The sequence below is a fragment of the Uranotaenia lowii genome, chromosome 3 (assembly GCF_029784155.1).
Source record: "Uranotaenia lowii strain MFRU-FL chromosome 3, ASM2978415v1, whole genome shotgun sequence".
Classification (NCBI taxonomy): domain Eukaryota; kingdom Metazoa; phylum Arthropoda; class Insecta; order Diptera; family Culicidae; genus Uranotaenia; species Uranotaenia lowii.
In genome coordinates this window covers 149,218,574-149,239,711 of record NC_073693.1, presented here as the reverse complement: position 1 = coordinate 149,239,711, position 21,138 = coordinate 149,218,574, and the positions used below count along the sequence as shown (strand labels likewise).

The following is a 21,138-nucleotide window of genomic DNA, read 5'->3' as shown; positions in this document are numbered from 1 at the left end:
ATATATATATATATATATATATATATATATATATATATACCAAATGAAAAGATTGTATTAAACTTACTACAATAGCATATACCTACTACAGCATATACCGATTCGATTTTCCCACAAAAAGCAAAATAAACAAAAAAAAATTCCCCGACCGAGATTTGAACTCCAGTCCTCCGAGTTAGCTGTCCGATATCTTACCACGATGCCAACTCATCAACTGATATAATCATGGCTATAGCTCTATAGGTGAGATTCTCTTTTTATGAGAGGAGACCGGAAAGAGTGTTAATTGAAGGACCGCCCATTTATCGTGAATCAGTTCACTCAAATCGTAAATGTTGAATTTGCATATTCTCAACGTTTTGAAGACATATTTACGAATTGACTAAACTGCTATCCAATTCACATTTTTTAGGCAAAGCTTGTCGTAAATGAATGATGGAAAATCACTCAATACCATCGTGTTTACGATGGTTATTGAAAATGTCTTAATATTCGATTTGGATTATCATTTCTATTACGACTTCATGTTAGCTGGGAATTGTTTTGCATTAATCAACATCTTATCTAGCAAATTTTTTGAATAATATGTGAGTAATATGTGAAATCATTTGGGTATTGGAAATGGTTCTATGACTATTTGAAACACCATCCTACTTCCAGGGAGTGCATAGGAAGTGAGCAGGGGACCCTAATACATATTTTTGGTATAACTGGAGAAGTTAGGCCGGAACAAATTTCAAATCCTTCTTTTGTCACTCGGAGTTGGAACATCGCGAGGGGGGCGACAATAAAAAATTACGTGAAAAACAAATAAATTGCACGAAATCTTGTATGCAACAAAATTGCATACTATAACATTGCACAAAACCTACAAATCAAGTAATTAATTATCCAAAAATTCAATAAAATCAAGAATACAATCTTACAAAATTTAGTTTTTTGGTCTTATAATCTTTCGGAAACTTTAATTTATTTTCGAAATTTATATAAAATACTTGAAACTTTATTTATTGCCCCCTTCGGGTTTTTGAAAATTTTGAAGGGGGGGGGGTGGCATAAGAAGAAATTGATATTTATTCCAGCCTTATTGAGCAAACAGAATCAATTTTGTCATAAGAAGGTATTTGAGTACTAGAAATTTTTCTATGAATTTAACAGACCCTTCTGTGCTGCAGTTTAGAAAGGAGAGGGGCCGGAGAGGTTCCATATAAATGTTGTTGTGCTAAAGAACATATCAGCCTGTGGAGCCAAATTAAATATGAGAGAGTTTTTGATTACAAAAAAATGGAATACCTACCTCCTTCCAGAAGTAGCGGATGAAAAGGGGAAATGGGGGATTCCATACAAGTTTTTCGTCATAAATCAAGTTCTTCTCAAACATTAGATAACATATTATATTAGGGAAAGATGTTTGCGTACGAATAATATGAGACCCTCTCTTTCACCTGGAAAACTAAGCAGATAAATAAAGCAAAATGTGACGTTGTTTTCATGAAATTTTTGCAGATAATCAACATTAACTAAGTCTGAAGTTAAAATATCTGAAAACTGTTTTCTACGTTTGAAAACCTATACATTGAGTTTCAAATATGCTAAATTTGGTATGTAGTTGGAATTTTTTTTAATATTACTCAAAATATAGTTTAAAGTTTTAAAATATCTGTTTTTCGAAGACTCATAAACAAACAAGGATATCATTTAGAAGCTTATTTATAGAATGTTTTGTATGGAAGTTAAGCTTTTTTTGTTTAAGTTTAATTTAGAGTCATTTTTATGATCATTATATGATAATTTATTTTATGGATTTAAAAAAACGGACATTTTCTATGAGAAAGCCTGTATAGAACAATGTTTTTGAGGTAAAAAAATATTGAGAAATGTTTATAATTTCTGCCCCTCAATGTATGCAGTAACGTTTCCCATCATTTGGGTATACATTTTTGAAAGAAAACGTTGAAAAATTATTTTAAGTCCAAACAAAAACTACTATTATTGATGTTTTAAGCCTTCTGTGATTAATTCATCCCAGTAAAACATACATTTTTGCATACTTGAGAATGATGCTTATAAAAACAGAGCAAAAATAGCAGATCTTTGAAAACTAATTTAGAGATCAAGTTTCAGAAAATTAGATTAAGTCATCTTTGTAGTGCAGTTCAAAACTCCAGTTGCAGCTTTTTTGAATTTTGTTAAAATATGATTCAAAATGATGCCTAAAACCAAATTTAAATAATGCCCTTAATTTAATATTATTTTTGAAAGGTGTAGCAAAGCACACCGGGTCAGCTAGTACCCTATTAGAAATTTCAATGACCTGTGATAAAGGTGATTGAAAAATCTTTCTTTATAATAATACTTAAATTTTAAAACCATGATATGTGAGGAAAAGATTGGGTCTAGCCGAAACATTTTTCATTTAGTCTAAAATTGCTAGAAATATTTTGAATGCATTACTCAGTTTCAGAAAGTTGTGTTGGAAAAAGATGTTGCATCCATTTTTCAAAGATTGAACTTGATGTCATGATTCATTACTAAGGATGATATTTATGATTTGATTGAAGATCTTGATTTGTAACAGGGAAAATAAAAGTAACGTGAGATTTTGATTGAAAAATATTTCCCTTCGTTTTTTCCGAAAATTCAGAAGATGAGTTTAAAGTATTTTATTAACAATTCTTCGTAAATTCAAACATTTGCATTAGCAAAAGTCCAACTGAGATGACAACTGTATCACATTTTCTATAAAATTTTTTTTCAAAATAACTCATTTTTTGATTTTGTGAAATTTTGATTGTATTTAAGTTTGTTGCATGCAAGCTTTTGTCCAAATTATTGCAATTTATTGAAAATTTAGATTCTTTTTTATCATGTCCCCCACTGTTGATGTTTCATTGTCAAGTGACAAAAGAAGGGTTTTAAATTTGTTTTGGTCTTATGAAAAAAAAATCACAGTAAGAAAATTTTAAAAAGAAATCTGAATCAATATTTAAATTTCACAATTGAATGATATTTTTTATACAGATCTGCTTGTAATCTCTCATATTAACACGAAATGTCCACCAAAGCAGACTTTTACCACTTTTTGTATATTTTGACTTCCTTTTTTATTTTGCGTGGATTTGATCGCTCTCACCTTTTGAACCCAATATATTGAATATAAAAATTATATAATAGCCTCCTTATTTTTCAATTACCTACCTAATTTTTTTTTCTCGCTATAGGCATTTTATATGAAATTCTATTTAAAAAAATTCAGAATTTTTCATAAAGATGTTTCATATCAAATCATAATAGTGATTAAAGTTCATATTTCCATTTTTGAAATTATTAATTAAAATTATATATTACCCCTTTTTCTTGGTATTTTAATCCCTTAGATCAGTGGTTTCAAACTCAAAAACCCCCTTTTGATGAATTTTCGAGCTCAACGCCCCTCTGAATTATTTTTTTTAATCTTAAAAACAATGTTTATTTTGATAGATGAAAAACCATGAGCTTCTAGCATTATTTTGTTGTTAGATTAAATTAAAAATTCAGTCAAGTTAACATAATACCAATAATGCAAATACTAAACTTAAAAATAATCAGTTTATTTTGGATATAAAAAAAATAAACTTTGGTACCGTAATCCGGGGTAATATTGATCACTTATTTCAATATATTTCGATTATTTTTTCTGTTAAGAGGAAGGTGGCATGTTTCATATTTATAAAACCAGTACTGGACTCCGATGAACGTAAAACTTGGATGCAGAAAGACCTCTTTAAATTTGATTTAAAAATCAATTCCGTCTCTGTTCAGAATTTGATGCTTTGGGGTGACATTGATCAGTCTCTATTCTGACGGTTTTAACGAATTTTCTTGATCATAAGGGCTGTCCCAACGGTAGATGCAAAACACGGTTTTCGACCACGCTAAAACAATCCGGCTGGCACCGGTGGCGTAAATTGCTGTTTTAGCACAGTTATCGATTTCAAAATTCCCAACAGTTATACGCCTTTGTTCCAAATTCATGCAAATTTGGAACAGGATTTCAAATTATACGACAGACCGATTTAGTTCACGGTGAGAAAATTTTAGCCAACAATGATTTCTTTCACACATGTTTGGGTAACATTGGGTGTGATAATATTTTTAGCTTCAACCACCCTATACGTAAGATACATTGAGAAAAGATGTTAATAAAAACCATATCAAGTATAAATAATAGATGTCACATTATTCTCGATTTTATAAATAAATAAGAAAATGTTTATTGTTTGCTCAATAATTTTTGTATTATTTGAGATATTGAGAGATTTTTACTGCCCCTACTCGCATAACAGTCCCATATGAATTTTCGTCAATTTTCATCTAACCTGACAGTTTGTCATTTTGAACATAGGGCTTCAATATAAAACAATAAAAAAAGAGATTTTGTTCTAGCAATTTCGAAAAAAATATCAACTTGTGACTGTCTCATACGGAAAATACCCGCATAATAGTCCCATATGTGAAATACCACGAATTTGGTTACTTTTCAATGCTTCTTTCGGCGAAATAGTCTTTGATTTATTACTTTGAATCATTTAAAAAAGATTTCACTCACTCGATGTCGAGTTATACACCTTAGTTTTCGAAGCCAGGTCAGTTAGAAGGAAGGAATATCTTCCTAAGCGAAAAACTATCAGATGTAATCAAAAATCGTAAAAAGATTCAACTTACAATGCGGAATTCACGATATTTTTTCCAAAAGTATGTTTCTTTTAATGAAAATTGTATTGAAAGGTTCAAAAATGATCAAATTTATGCCTTAGGAAGAAGCTTGGTGTAAAAAACATATTCTGTATGGGACTGTTATGCGAGTAGATTTAAAAATGGTTTGAAATATGCTCGCATAACAGTCCCATAACGAAAAAAATGGTGCTCCCGACCTTACCAATGACCCAATTTTGAAAATTTCAGGTGTTACGATTTATTATGACAACCTAGAACACATTCCATCTAATGTTTTTCGTTTATGCTGAAAGTTGTGGTCACAATTTCAAAATATATTCCAAAACAGAAAAAGCTAATTTTCTTGCTTGCTTGTTATTGCATATGGGACTATTATGAAAGTAGGGGCAGTTTAGTTTCGTATGGATTGCTCGGAGTTTTCGTCAATATCAGCATATTTTTCTGTATCCATACATAAATTTGCAAATAGTGAAACAAGTTTTTGTCAAACAAAAATGTCGACAAATCAAAGGAAAATTTCCTTCGACTTTGGGATAAACATTTCTCGTTTCCTTATCAATGCCAGCAATAACTTGAAAAAAAAATTGCTTTTTCATTTCATTTTAACAAAATTTTATTCCATTGATTCAAAGAAATTTGATTGAATAAATTGAAGAATTGTTTCAATTGAACTTTTTTTTCTCGTTGTGTAGTCATTTTTGCTTTTAAATTAATGAAATCCTGGTAGAATAGTTTAAATCATTGTTCTGTCAAAAAGAATATTCGTAGAATTCATTTTAAGACAATTAACCGTGAAACTCAAAACTTATGCAATTTTTCTAATAAAATGGGTTTTTCCTTCTCAATTATTGAGTGTCTGCAATGAAAGTGTTTCCGTTTTAAATTTGCTCCTACACCGGTGGGGAGTGGGTGTTTTAGCCGATTCTGAAATTTCAAATTTTGCTTAAACTGGTATATTTAAAACCAATATTTACGCCTGAACCGTTGCAGGTGCTCTAAAGGATACAAAACACCTTCAAAATATTTACAAATGTTAGTTTATCAATTTAACCTTGATTTTTAGCGTTTTATTTTAAAATTATTTATAATTGAAAAAAGAGCTATGACGTTTCCTACATTTAGGGGCAAAAATTATAATCATTGCTAAATAGTTTGAGCTTCAAAATACAAATGAAATTTAACCTTCACACATTCCCTTAGGCCCTCCCACTATTTCTATTTTTATTTTTTCTTCAAAGTTAACGATTTGATAGGGTTCCTATCCATTTGTCCAATACGGGCTTACTCTTGGAAAATGTCCTTGTTTTCTAAATATCAAAAATTTAACATTAAATGACTATAAAAATAGCACCATAACTGTTCATGTACAAAGAAAAAAAGTCGTTCTTTCACATTAAACAACCCGTTTGCTTCTAAATGCTTTTTGATATCATCAGGAGAGCTGTTTGTTTGCAAGCCTTGGAAAAACGATATTTTAAGATTTTTAGATTGAACTTTTTACTTACATAAAAAAAAATCAAATACAAACCAAATTTTGCCTATTTGATACTCAATTTATAGGTTTTCAAACGTAAAAATCAGTTTTCATAAATTCAAACTATAGACTGATAATGTGATGATAATGTGGAAAAATTTATTGCTGATCAAATTTACTCCGGTGATCAAAGTTACCCCGTTTTACGGTAATCAAGATCTTCAATTGCCATCACTGGAATATAAATAATTTACTGTTTGGTCGGTGATATAACGTTAAAAGTAGTATAGTTCCTTGATATCAAAATTTGTTTAATTACCTATATTAATGAAACATTAAACCTTAAAATGGCTCCTGTTTAAAGTTAGGCAACATTCACGGCTTTCAAACTTTAAATAGGTAAGGTAGTTTCTGATAATTGAATTTTGACCATTTATATTCATAACCGATAAATTTGAAGGTTTCGATGACACATGGCACTATTAAAATTTTAATCGGTTAAATTAAAAATGATCAAAACAGAATTTAAAATAAAAGTTGTTTCTGCTTAAAAGTCAGAATTCTGTTATTTTGCTATCCAAGAAAACTATAACTAAGTCACACAGATAACACCTCTTTACACAGGTTTTTTTTTCAAAAGTTTGATTTGATCAACTTTTTTTTTTTTTGAGAAAACACATTTCAAAAGTTATAAGTATTGCCATCCAAAACTTATCTTTTAAAGTATAAAAAACCAAATAAACTAACAAAATTAGCACATAGATCGTAACAAAATCTGTGACCGTTAGTGGTCATGAAACAGAGACAAAAATTTGCTTTGCAGCTTTATGAAAGTAATAAAGCTTCAGTCTTAACCTGTCTGTAATTTGATGTTTAGTTCAATAACGTTATTTTTTTTTTGCATTGAACTTATTCGTTATCATTTCAAGTTTACGTAATTTGTATTAATAAGAATTTCAACACATTGCGGACCATAAACGAGATATCTCGTTTTTTCACTTGTCGCTAGTGAGCTACTCAAAGAGCTTAAACTCAAATATTCTGAATTTAATAACTGAATAATTATTCAGTGCTTTCTGAGATATAGGATGAAAAATTTGTGTGTTTCCCGACTTATATTTCTTCGCGATCCTTAATGTGTTAATTTGACCTCACCGCCCCTCTGAGCCATTCCAACGCCCACCATAATTAAGTGATGAGCTCACCGCCCCCATGGAAGCTTCCGACGCCCTCCGGGGGGCAGTAGGGATCAGTATAAATCACTGCTTTAGATGTTTCCTTAAAAAATCTTAAAGGCTTTTTGTTTTAGTTATGAAAGTTGGAACAAACAAAACGCAACCCAGCAGAAAATTTGGAGTGATGGACAAAATCTGCGAATCGAATCCCGGAGCGCAAATCGTAAAGATTTTAAAACCAGTTTTATTTTCTACTTAAATACTTACATTATGAGCCCCAAGTTTATTGGCTATGTAGCCTCCCGGAAGCATAGTAATGAGGTATCCATAGAAGAACGAGCTCAAAATAAAGCCTTTCACTTTAGAATCCCATTGGAAGTCACTTTCCTAGAATTTGAATTTCAAAGCACGCATCAGCTCATTTGTGAGTAGAGAAATCTTCTAAAACAAAACACACATAATGGACGCCTCCATCAGCGTCGACGATTGTACGATTTTCCGTCATCGCCACGATAGCAACACTCAAATTAACCCTCATTGTGTAGACGTTCATGAATCCCAGAAACGCCATCAGCACCACGATGTATCGGCGTCGTTTCCAGAACATCCACATGGGAGCCGCAATTCCATCACTAGAAGCGAAAGCACGGGTCTTAGTAAAAATGGGGTCTGAATTTCACTTTCGTTAGGTCACCTCGTTTTTAAACTGTAATCCGATGCCATCTTTAATTTTGAGTAGTTTCCGTTGGGATTTTCGATTGAGAACCGATTTGGAACCGTCGACGATGCCGTCCGATTCCGACGGGTTCTAGAGCGTGTGGTCCGGGAACGTTTACGACTGGTTGAATTCTACCTTTTCCGCGAACTGAGACCTGGGAAGCCGGGACAGTCGTATTTCATTCAGAACCGATAATGACATTAGCTACCCACCTACCCAGTTGAGTAGTTGCAAATTGTTGCCAAATGAACAGAAACTAACTGCCCGGCGATGTACATAATCATGTCTCGCGTAGATAAACTGATATGTTGAGTACTTAGGTATCTACATACATATGTTTGAAAGTAGACAACTAGCTAATTTGTTTTGATCGCTATTGATGGGAGCTCAACGACTTTTGTCAGTTCCGTGACGAAGCGATCACGTTTGTCAGTTAAGTGAATTCACGCAAAACGCGGAATGTTCTTAATAGATTACAAAATCGCGGAACGGTGGTGGGAGAGTTTCGAGTTTTCTCTATGATAAATTACTTCAACTACCTCGTACAAATATTTCGTGAAAAATCTCGCGGAGAAAATGCTGTTTTTCTGACCAATTCTCAATCATTTAAACATAATTGGCAACATTTGGATGGGGCAAATTAATTAACCGCATGATTTGAATAGCAGTCAGTGGTTGAAACCATCTCGTTAAGTATGTGCATCACATTGCGCGGCATTTTTTTCAGACAGATGAAAATAAAAATTTTAACAGCTTTCGGGCAACTTCCTTAGATCGGTTTAGTGTTAGCGATGATTAAATTATGTGGGTAGCATTTTTAACAACAAAAAGCATCAAAACCAATGTGGCAAGCTTTTTATTTTCAAAATACCAAAACTTTCTGGAAATCTGTGGTAAAACAATACTACTATTCTTCAGTCGTATACCTATATTCACTATTTTGATTTTTTTTTGTCATGTTTGAAAAGAAAAATGAAGAAAATTCAAAAGAAAATAAAGAACTAAAAGAAGCTCAGAAGTTGAAGCAAACAAAAATTTCATGACCTTTTGAAACGAACAATAGATGCACAAATTTTTACATTTTTCGATGCCGAAAAAAACTTTACCCGTTATGATGGATTCGCTTAATGACATCACTTACAAACTTTATATTGCTTTTATTATCCTACTATATTATACTATACTATACTATACTATACTATACTATACTATACTATACTATACTATACTATACTATACTATACTATACTATACTATACTATACTATACTATACTATACTATACTATACTATACTATACTATACTATACTATACTATACTATACTATACTATACTATACTATACTATACTATACTATACTATACTATACTATACTATACTATACTATACTATACTATACTATACTATACTATACTATACTATACTATACTATACTATACTATACTATACTATACTATACTATACTATACTATACTATACTATACTATACTATACTATACTATACTATACTATACTATACTATACTATACTATACTATACTATACTATACTATACTATACTATACTATACTATACTATACTATACTATACTATACTATACTATACTATACTATACTATACTATACTATACTATACTATACTATACTATACTATACTATACTATACTATACTATACTATACTATACTATACTATACTATACTATACTATACTATACTATACTATACTATACTATACTATACTATACTATACTATACTATACTATACTATACTATACTATACTATACTATACTATACTATACTATACTATACTATACTATACTATACTATACTATACTATACTATACTATACTATACTATACTATACTATACTATACTATACTATACTATACTATACTATACTATACTATACTATACTATACTATACTATACTATACTATACTATACTATACTATACTATACTATACTATACTATACTATACTATACTATACTATACTATACTATACTATACTATACTATACTATACTATACTATACTATACTATACTATACTATACTATACTATACTATACTATACTATACTATACTATACAACACAAATTATGTACGGTTCAAAAATTTATGACGATGCAAGATAAAGTTTGTGTGAAGCCAAGAAATTCTATTTCGACAGAAAAATATTATGGCTTGATTTCCGCAGGAATATAACGATTAATCGAAAGATAAAAACTCCCTTTAAAAATCTAGCTCAAAGATTAAGTTCTGTAAAATAGAAAGAATCCACTCATTTCTTTTTGTAAGATTTCTGCCATAAACATATAGTTAAAATGGTCTCTACAACTTTTTGATCAATTTACCACTTTCTCGAATACTAAGAGTTATTTTGAAAGAAAAAGCTACTTTTCTAATTCAATTTTCATCTAAAACTAAACCTCTATTTTAAAACAGTATTCAATGCGTTCTGCGATATTGAACTTGATTACACCATACTTTTAAAACCACAAGAACAGAAATCAACCACAAAACCTAAACATATTCTTGTTAATTTTTCGGAAAATCTCAATACAATTCAACATAAACATTGATAACTTTCCAAGCTTATTTTATTATCATAACAAGCGGCAGACTTTCGAGCCATTTCTTCCTCTTTCTTCTTTTCCTGCATTTCAATAGACCATGGCTGCAGTTCCCCGGAGGCGAAAAACCAATAGAACACAAACGCAAAAATGTAGATCCCACAGGCAATATAGAACACAACCCTCCACTGGTCAGGTGTTTTGTCAGTTGTCAAATAGCCGGTAATAATTGGCGAAATGATTACGGTAAGCGTCCCTATCGAATTGGTGATCCCCATCAGGACGCCAGCACTTTTGGGCGAAAGATCCAGATTGTTTACCGCATAGCCACTCCAGGCAAACGATCCCATCGCAACGTTGATCGTAAAACAGACTATAGTAGGAATCGGTTGCATAATCAGAGCTCCTGCCAGCATGAAAACACATTGCACCGCAAATGCAAAACAGTTGAAATTTCGCCGCACCTGAGTGGTGGTCATCAGGCCCTTGATTTGGAACCAATCGGCAAGATATCCCGCTAATCCTAACGTCAATCCAAGAGCCATGTACGGGATGGCGGAGATGATTCCACTTGATTTAACCTCGAAGTTCATGGTATCTGTAATGAAAGGCAGTTACGAAAAAAGTAGTCATCAATCAAAATTTTCAAAACAAAAAAATAGTCACTAAGTGTAAGCTTTGCACAAACTAGGAAGAACAGAGCTATTTAAATTAACATTCTACTCATTCTTGTTCTACAATACCTTTCAGGAAAGTGGGCAGCTGAGTGAGTAAAGTGTTGAAGCCCCAGTTTTGACCGAAGTTTGCGACAACCACTGCATACACTGCCATCGAGGTGAAAATACCTTTCCAGGGGTGTTTGATCTTCTCCTGAACTCCTTCGTCTCGTCCTAAACTCTGGAGGATAAAATCTTTCTCCTGAACTGAAATGTATCGATCCTCTTCTGGTGAAGTCTTAACCGTCAGCAGAAAGCCCACATACCACAGACATCCGAGTGATCCAAAGAAGTAAAAAATGCCTTCCCAGTTCCAAGCTTCCGCGATGACACCACTTAGCAAATTGGCCATTATGGTACCTACGAAGATGCCGGCATAGGAGAGCAAGGTCATCCGGGATCGTTCATTTGGGGGCGACCATTTGGCCCAAACGGCATGCATACAGGGATAGAAACATTCCTATCAGCACCCGGATAGCGATCAACCAGGCCGCGCCACCGTTTGCTGCCAAGGGAGTCAGCAAGCTTAGGACTGAGTTTATAGCGATTCCGATGCCGTAGACCTGGAACAGGAGAAATAGATCAGTGTAAGCTTTTATCGTATTCATATTAAAATATAAAAGTTTTCACATGTTGTTCTTTTTATTGTTTATTCGCAACATATGAGTTCCAGACTCTTCTACAGCGATAGTCGCACTCCTTGCTTTGATTGACTCGCAATTTCTATTAATCTTCGGATTGTGATAGGTTACATACCAGTATTTCGAAAATTGCTTGGTAGCTTGTTGTGTCATAGTGAAAGGTGTTTTATATTTCTTACCTAACAGGTTGGAAGGGTTTTGGACTGACCTAATCACTACTTTAAAAGTGCATTGATGAAGATTTTCAATCATCAGTCGCACTCCTTGTGTTTTCTATCAACTCTGAAATTTCTATTAACTCACCCAACATGGGACAGACTCTATTGACACATTCCACGCGCTTGTACCGCTCAAAAGTGATTTTTATCCGTTCGCGTATCAAAAAATCTCAAAATTGTCTATAATTTTGATATTTCAAATCACACAGAACCAACGGAAAACAGAGAAAAAATTTTTTTACACATATTTAAGATAATTTTGAAAATTAGTTTTTTTCGTTGGAAAAAGTGGTGTTTTTGACAACTTTTACAAAATCATTAATTTTAATAGATGGATGATTTGTTTTTGGAAATATTTTAAGTTTGTTCAGAAGCCAAAAAACACGGCTTCATTTTGTAGAAAAAAAATTTGTTTATATCGAATGTAGTTGGTTTGAAAAGCGAACACAAACAGTCGCAAATGAGTGAATTCACGTCACAAAAAAGGGAAGTTTTTAATTTTATGATAAAACTCTGACATTTTTTGAAAATAAAATTAAGATTTTCATTGAAAATGATACGACAATTTTAAAACGTTAAAATTTATAGAAATCGATCGGAATCTAGCTGAGTTACAACAGCACGAATGAGTGAATTCACGTCACAAAATTTGATTTTTTGTTAAATTTTATATGAAAAATGTGCTATGAAAGTTGTTTTGACCCTCCGGATGGTCGGATTCTTACAAATCGAGCATAGTTTCGTTGATTTTTTAATAAGTTCATTATTTTCAAATAATAATACAAAAAGATTGAAAAAAAAATTGTATTTGGTGAATCTAAAGATGAAGACAGTAGTAATTTGAACACATGATCCCTCGATATGTTGCTATTCAAGTGCCAATCAAAATAAGGAAAAAGTTAGGTGCAGATACTGAAAATTTATGATTGTAAAAGTCGGAACAACAAAATATCGTTTTTGAAAGTGTACATAAAATTTGAAGGCTCCAATGAATGGTTCAGTATAACCACAGTATAACTTTATATTTCGTGACGTGAATTCAGTCAACTACCCTGTACTGTTTGAATTGAGTGAACTCACGTCACAACTTCAAATAAGCATAACTTCGTTAATTGTTGTTCAATGGAAAAGTTCCGTACATCAAATTGTGGATAATTGTTTTTTTTTTACAACTCATTCGAAGACACCCATATTCTCTTTCCACAGAGAGAACAGGAAATCAAAGATGTATGTACTAAAGTCCGAAATGGTTATTTGTAGCGTGAATTCACGTCACAAAAGTAATCAATCACAACAAAAAAAAACTTAAATTTTAAAATGACTAAATTATATTCATTTTGAAGGAAATTCAATTTGCGACCGTTTGCTACAATTTTTGTTATTTTCAAGTAAATTGGTTGACTTCTAGAATGATAACAGTGCAGAAAAGTCCGGAAAAGCGATTTCACGTCACGGTAGAATGTGTCTATTGTGTTGTGAGCCTTCTTGGTTGAATAATTCTACTGAATAGAAGCATTCTGAAGATTCCCTTGAATTCAACCACGGTATATGAATAAGTTCAGATACCGGTATTTGGACAGCAACATACTATCTTCTTTAGTGAACGATTTCGAAAGTCGCTTGGTAGCCTGTTGTGTCTTCATTAGCGATATTCGCGTTCCTTGCGTTGATCTATCAACTCTAAATTTCTATTTAAATTCGGGTTATGATAGCTCACATACCGGTATAACGAAAGTCGCTTGGTAGTAAGAGTAAGCTTTCATATAAGTCAATTCGTATATAACTTGTATATTTTTTAACGGTCGGACTATTTGATGAAAATAATCTGAAAATGATGAAACCTTACCTAAAGTTCTAACAGAGATACGCGTAAAATAAGAGAGCATGTTTTAGAAGACTGCTCCCAAACTTTTGGACGATGACTTGGGTAGCTATTTTATATATTTTAAGTACACCCAAAATTCAGCCTCTGTGCCAATGGCGTGTAGTCAATTCAACCCCCTGGCAACTTGACAGTTTGGTCGAGTTTCGTGTGTCTGTTTCAAAATCGCAGATGTCGCATGTGTGCCGCTTGTTTACATACTTTCCGAGTCATGCATATGGAAAGGGCACACTATTAAATGTAGTGAGAATCAGGCAAATTCATAACTTTTGAATGAATAAAAAAAAGTTTTAACCAAAATTGTTAATCTTGTTCAATATTCTACCGATTTATATATTGTGTAGGAACAGTTTTTCTATAAAATGGCAAAAGTTCTGCGATAATGTGATTGTTTTGTTATTTAAAATGCTCATATGCATCGCACTTTAGGGAAATCTCTTAATGTTTGATAGGGTTGTGTTGTATTTTACATTTATTGTGCTTGAGTGTCTTCAACAGTTTCGGTGGAAGGTAAACTTGTCCCAAAAAACTACTGGATATCAGTAATTTATTTAAAGCAGTCCAGAACTTTTATACCTTATGTAGGACACACAAATTAACGCTCTACTCGTTTTCTTAGACTAAACTTTTGAAAACAGATTCACTTCACATAAAACATAGAAAAAAGTTCTAATTTCAAAACTTTTTTTTAGTTATTGAACCAGTAACAGAAAACAAATTTCAATATGGGTCCTTTCGACATGTTGAGTAGCTCGATTTTCGATTTGACAGAACCAGAGAACCAGAAAAAACTGGCACACGCGATTTGTATGGGAAACGTCAAGTTGCCAGGGGGTTGAGTCAATTACATAGCATCATTGGTACAAGAAGATAACGCGATCGGTGCTGATTCGATTTGCTCCTACCGTCATTAATCTCCCAAGTTAACCGAATTGCGTATGTCTGAAAGAAACAAAATAAAAACGCTTTCACGTCCCTCCCTATCGCATCACAAGACGAAGAAGGATGGAAATAAATACCGGCCAACACCAGGCAGCCAGCGAACCGAGCACTGTGCGTGTGAATGTAGCAAAAGCAACAACAAAAACATCCGTCTAATTCAATCCCTTCAATCCACCAGCAAACAACCACGGCCGAGCTGTGCGTGTGTATGCAGTAAAAGCAACAACAAAAAAAAAAACATTCCTTCAATTCAATTTGCCGGCAAACAACCACGGCTAAGCTGTGCGTGTGTATGTAGCAAAAGCAACAAGAATATATTCCTTCAATTTACCGGCAAACAAGCACCGGCCAAGCTGCCCGGCTTTAGCAGCTGTGTATATGTAGCGTGTGTATGTAATAGCAGGCAGTAAGCAAAGCACAGTTCTCATTCAATGGGTTTCCCGTTTCCTCCACTCCCGTTCCCTTTCCCGTTTCCATCGCAAGACAAATGAATACCTTGAAAGGAGGCCAAACGCTGGGAAGCCACTGTCGTGCGTTTCTTTTGTGATTGATCGGTGGCAGAATGCCTATGACAAATATCCCTCTTCCTGCATGAAGCTCAAATAGTACACTGGTTAAGATGTCGGTCTGGCAAGACCATTTGGTTAGTGATGTGAATTCGATTCTCCCTACGGGCGCTGTGGTTTATAATTTTATTTTCTTGTTTCTGGGATGAATTATCCAATAGGAACGAAATCCCATAAAATGTTTTTCTTGTTTTGCTTGAATGTAGTGGTCATGCATCATTTTAGTTGGGAGCCGAGTCCTTATGCCAGTTACGGTTTTTCAAACATATCATCTTCGGCACAGTGCACATTTCAGCGCATTATCGGCATAGAGATGTGCTAAATAGGCATTGGATTTCTGCAACCTCTTCTATGGGTGTATATTGCAAATTTTTCGTACAAAATTAAACAAATGTATTTTAATAAGTACGAAAAAAGAATTGCAACTCGAATTCAGCAATTTGGCCCATCCACCCTGAGATAACTGGGTTTGAATTTTAAGTTCGGTTTTTGAAAAATGTTCCAACTTTAAGCTGAATTTAAGTCATATAAATCAATATTAACATTATGTCAAACACATACAAAGAAGGTTTTGCTCACGATTTCTTGAATGAGATCAAAAGAATTCCAATGTGCAATAAAATGGCTGAGATATGGCCGATCAAATTTTTCATGTTTTTGTGGGTTTTTTTTTTGTTTCTATTAAAGTCGTTTTACCATCTTTGTGGCATTCGCGACTTTATCAACGTTGCAGTTGGCGGAAAGTTATTGAAAAACTTATCCGGTACAACTGTGTTCGATGTTTACTCTTGGGCTCCAACTCACGGACATCTGCTCAGGAAGCAACTGATGCCAACTTGCCAACTGAGCTATATCTCAAACCCACCTCTATATAGGGTAACGGAATTATTTTGGACCGGGTACATATTTTGGACCACCTTGTAGCTTTTTGCCAATATTTCTTTCATAAATCATGTTATTCATAAAAATTTCGACAAATATAGTTTAAGCTACTTCTTATGATTCTTATCACATCTAAAATTTTATTTAAGTAAGATGTTAACGGAGAGAAAATTGAAAATAAGGTTTTGATTTTTCACAGTTGGACCGAATGAGGGCCATTTCAGGAGGACGTGCCATTATTGGAGTCAACTTTCAAGAGGTTTTCTGCATAGCTGTGATGAATATTACAAATACAAACATGTTCACAGCTATGTTAAAACACGTAAAAACTGTTTTGCAAGCTCGAAAAAGCAAAATAACTGGTTTTAATCGAAATTTGACCCATGTCGAAAATAGGTCCTACTTTATTCCTTAGGGACTTATTTTGGACCACTCAACATAACCTGGGTATTTAATTTGCTGTTAAATGTTCATGAACGTAATAAGACGTTGTACGACGAGATGAAAGAATTATGCACACTATTTCAATCACTCATTATGAATAAAATTTGGAATTTAAGCATGATTTTATTTAATCAACTCGCCAAAGCCAATCGGCCTTTTATGCCTAATCGGCATAAAACCAAGCCAATCATAGTTTTAACTTACTTTTTGTGCACTATGCTTTGATTCATGTTAATTTAACAATCTACATCAATGGCAACTGTTTGACAAGCAGTTGTTGAAAGCTACAGCTTAAAGAAGCCTCATAACATGAAAACTTGGACTTGCACCAATTTTTTAATAAGTGATTGTTTTTTTATGCTTCGGGAAAAATTATTGAAAGTTTGGTCTAAAAGTTTCAACCATTTAGGATTGCCAGTAAAATGAGTGCATTCAGGAATGCTTTTCTAAGAAAAAAAATGTGGGTAGGGAGAGCAAACGAAATATAAAACCAGTCTTAAGGAGAGGTTTGGAAAAAAAAAAACGACTAAAAATCGGTAAATATGCAACGAGTTTAATTTTTCTAACAGTTGAAATATCTCAGTTAATATTAGAACAATTTTATCAAATAATATATTCAATTATAGTTATATATGTTTCAAAACTTGGGAAAAGGTGTTTGTAATGTGTTAAATTTACAAGCGATAAAGTACTAAAAATCTAGTTTTTCTGCCCATGTGGTAATGCAATATAAAAAAAACTGTTGGAAAATTGCTCCAACGATAATTTTTATCCTCTTAAATAAAGACAAAAAAAATTATCCTAGAACAAAGTTAGCATCAAACTTAAAACTGGATTTTTGTGAAAAAAATGACTTAGATGGCTAAAAAGATAGCATAAATCTCGCACATTTTAATCTTTTTGAATCTATCTACAGAACTGAAGCCAAAACAAATCCACTAAGGTTTTGGAAGTCAAAATGCATCAATTGATGTCGCGAAGTTCATGATGTCAGACTTTCTCAACTTATCATTGGGTCGCCTGAAGGAGATTTGCGTTCTGAAAATTGAGCCTAAAGATAAGCCAACTATTAAACACTGCAGAACAAATTTCGTCGAGATTTCAGTGTGATAACAATAAGAAAAGACAAAATTATCTGAATAAATCGAATAATTGCGCATCAATCGCTGTTGAAATATAGCAAAATTAAGAAAAAAAAACTTATTTAGTTTAAGGGTGGTCCAAAATAGGTCCAAAGGGTGGTCTAAAATACCGACCAAAGTAATTATCGAAGAAACGCGTTTCAAGGCTTTAATCTTGTTACATTGCAACAAACGACGATATTTTTCGATAGAAAAAGCCTTGATCTTCGTAATGAACGGATAAAGCAGTGGAAAATTGTAACATATGCTTTTTATGCCAGAAAATACCATAGCCACTTTCCAAAGCGGTCCAAAATAGCGGTCCCTACAAATTTTTGAAAAACGTATGGCAAATGGCCAAACACAACAACAGAAAGACGTGTTTTCTCGAAATTTGCTTTCACACACCCCTTTTTATGGATCAAAGGCCTCAAATTTGAAAATCCAAAGTTTGCAAAAATTTTCTGAGTAAAAATAATAGGCATTTATTGGAAAAATTTAATAAAAAATTTCAGAATCACTACCGTAAATCAATTTTTAATCACACCAAAATACCGATTTTCATACCTATTTTTCGGATTTCCCTTCAAATAAAAAAAGATTTTTCTGAGTTCGAAAATACCGATTTAAATGTGCCATCATTGCAAACATGGTCAGGAGGAATTATCTTTTACATTCCCGAGGTCGACAAATCCCACACTCATCCGAAAAAGAAACGTTAAATTCATTTGGATTTTCACGTAGGCGCTCATTACGTGAATTTTTGCTTGACTTACGTGAATCATTTAGAGGTCATTAAAAAAACACTTGATCCTTACGTGAAATTCACATAATTATATTCTGCCAAAATGAAGACACATTCGATTTACGTGAAAATCCAATGACCCGCCAAGTATAGACGGAATGGGTGCATTCTATGTGATATTCACGTAACTCTTAATGGGCCATTAGATGTTTGATTGTTATCTACAACCTATTCTATTTAAACAGAATAGAGAAATCGGGTCAGCTACAACGTCAGATAACCGCTATGGAGGCACATAAATTTCGGGAAATGCCATTTTTGGAAGAAGTTATTGTGTCAATTAAATTAAAACTGAAAGTATAATCAGTGTAGTTGTTGAAGTGAAAAAAATGACATAATGTTATGTAAAAATTATGTGGTATATTAAAATTCTTTAAAAAAACATTTTTTATTTAAATGATACGAATAAAAATCCTACATTCTTATTTCAATGAAATCTATGTGAATCTCATGTAGCAAAAATGCATATACATTTTCACGTAGCGTTCATGTGTAGGGTTCTTTCAGTGCGGAACAGAAATTGTACCTTGCTAACCGTAAAGAAAATGTCCAAGGAATGTTCAAAATTTTTTTCGAGGATAAAATTTCCCGCAAATTAAAAATTTGCAAGTTATCTTTTGATGTTGAAAGAAGTCAAAAGTTTCTATTAGATACTAGAGCAACCATGATTGGACGAGCAGAAGAATCAAACAATCTTTATATATTTTTCATCAAATTTCGAACACTCCAAACCAAACAATAAAACAACAATAAAATTAGTAATCTTTTGCAATATTCCTATAATTTTGGTTTTGATACGCACGTTATCTTAAGATGATAAACTGGGACCTTTAGAAAAAGTTTTCTCATCTGGACTATTATCTATTTTAAGCAATGTCCTGATAACCTGACAAACAACTACGATCTTCACTCACATTATCCAAAAACGCGTCATACAAAATTGCCTCCTAAGAGAAAAATAAAAAGGTCTTAGAATTTAATCACGATAATCAAGGTCGCCAAACATGAATCTTGATATTGAACGATGCTGCCTTTTTAGCCTTAGATAAAGCTACCGCCGAACGTGATCCTGCTTTAGATACTTAAAAAGTCAGGTCGCTCTTTCCTACAGAACAGAAAACACTCGAAAAGAAATAATGCGGATTTATTTCGTCAAGCACTAAACTGTACCTCGAGAGTAATAAAACAGGAACCAACTATGTACCTATCATTTTGTACGAGAATGGAATGTAGCATCAAAGCAATAGCCAAGAAATTAGTAGGTACCAAATACTGACATGAGTGACATGTAAAGGCATGAAATTTAAAGTAAAATTCTACTTCAAGTCACTATGTTAAATAAGAAATTACTCACGTTATTAGCACCAAATCGGTTGGATACATATCCGCCCGGTACCTGAGTGATCAGATAGCCGTAGAAGAATGAACTCAATATCCATCCCTGTATCTCCGAGCTCCAATCGAAGTATTGCTCCTGCACAAGATAAAAAAAATCGATCACAAACAGTTACTCAGTCAGATACGCAAACACACATATTTCACAGTACCATCCTGGAGAGCCACGGTTCGATTCTCGGTCATGGCCACGATTGCCACACTCATGTTTACCCTCATGGCGTATGCATTCATGAATCCCAAAAAGGCCATCATCACCACGACATACCGTCTGCGCTTCCAAAACATCCACATCGGCGCCGAAATGCCATCACTGGAAGAAAACAATTGTTTGTGGTTTGTTTGAGAAAGCAAATTGGATGAAAGTACCTCAATTTGCTGCTTTCCGCCGAATCCATTACCTTTCGTTGTTAAGGATTAAATTTTTCGGTCAACAAATCGATTAATAGTTCTGAGTGAAATTTATGCAACCACCAGATTCGCTCCTTGCCGTAGAAATGATAACACTCAACAGATAGTAAGTAGTAGGAGACAGCAGACGGTCAACGGAAACCAGTTATCTGTTCAAGCCACGGAATGTCCAATTCATATGTAGCTATCAGGCAAGGTATCACGGCAAGGTTTTATTGGATTGCATTGCTAAAATGATAACTAGGGTGCCATCGATTCTGCACAATGAATTCGTAATCATGTGGCACTCTTTTTAAACTGCTTGAACCATTATCGAGGATGGTAATTCCCATCAAGTCTAAGGGAAGAAAGTGATTCGATAATGATGATAATGAGAAGAATGTTATAATTGATGTTGACATGTTCATTACGTTTTGAAGTATGTATCTACTGCTATTACTAAGCTTAGAGAGTTTCTTA

General features: G+C 33.3%; 1 protein-coding gene and 1 pseudogene across 1 annotated transcript in view; both read right to left on the bottom strand.

The window, feature by feature from the left end:
- The window catches only part of LOC129752719 (sialin-like), a 15,077-nt gene extending 6,840 nt beyond the window's left edge, over positions 1 to 8,237 (bottom strand). The window contains exons 1-3 of the mRNA XM_055748490.1: positions 8,060 to 8,237; positions 7,823 to 7,997; positions 7,633 to 7,752 (exon numbers count right to left, since the gene is read on the bottom strand). Of these exons, the coding sequence (XP_055604465.1) occupies positions 7,633 to 7,752; positions 7,823 to 7,997; positions 8,060 to 8,088 (324 nt within the window). The 5' untranslated portion in view covers positions 8,089 to 8,237. The remainder of the gene's footprint in view (positions 1 to 7,632; positions 7,753 to 7,822; positions 7,998 to 8,059) is intronic.
- Positions 8,238 to 10,649: 2,412 nt separating this feature from the next.
- On the bottom strand, positions 10,650 to 20,841 carry LOC129752718 (sialin-like; annotated as a pseudogene).
- Between the last annotated feature and the right edge of the window lie 297 nt (positions 20,842 to 21,138).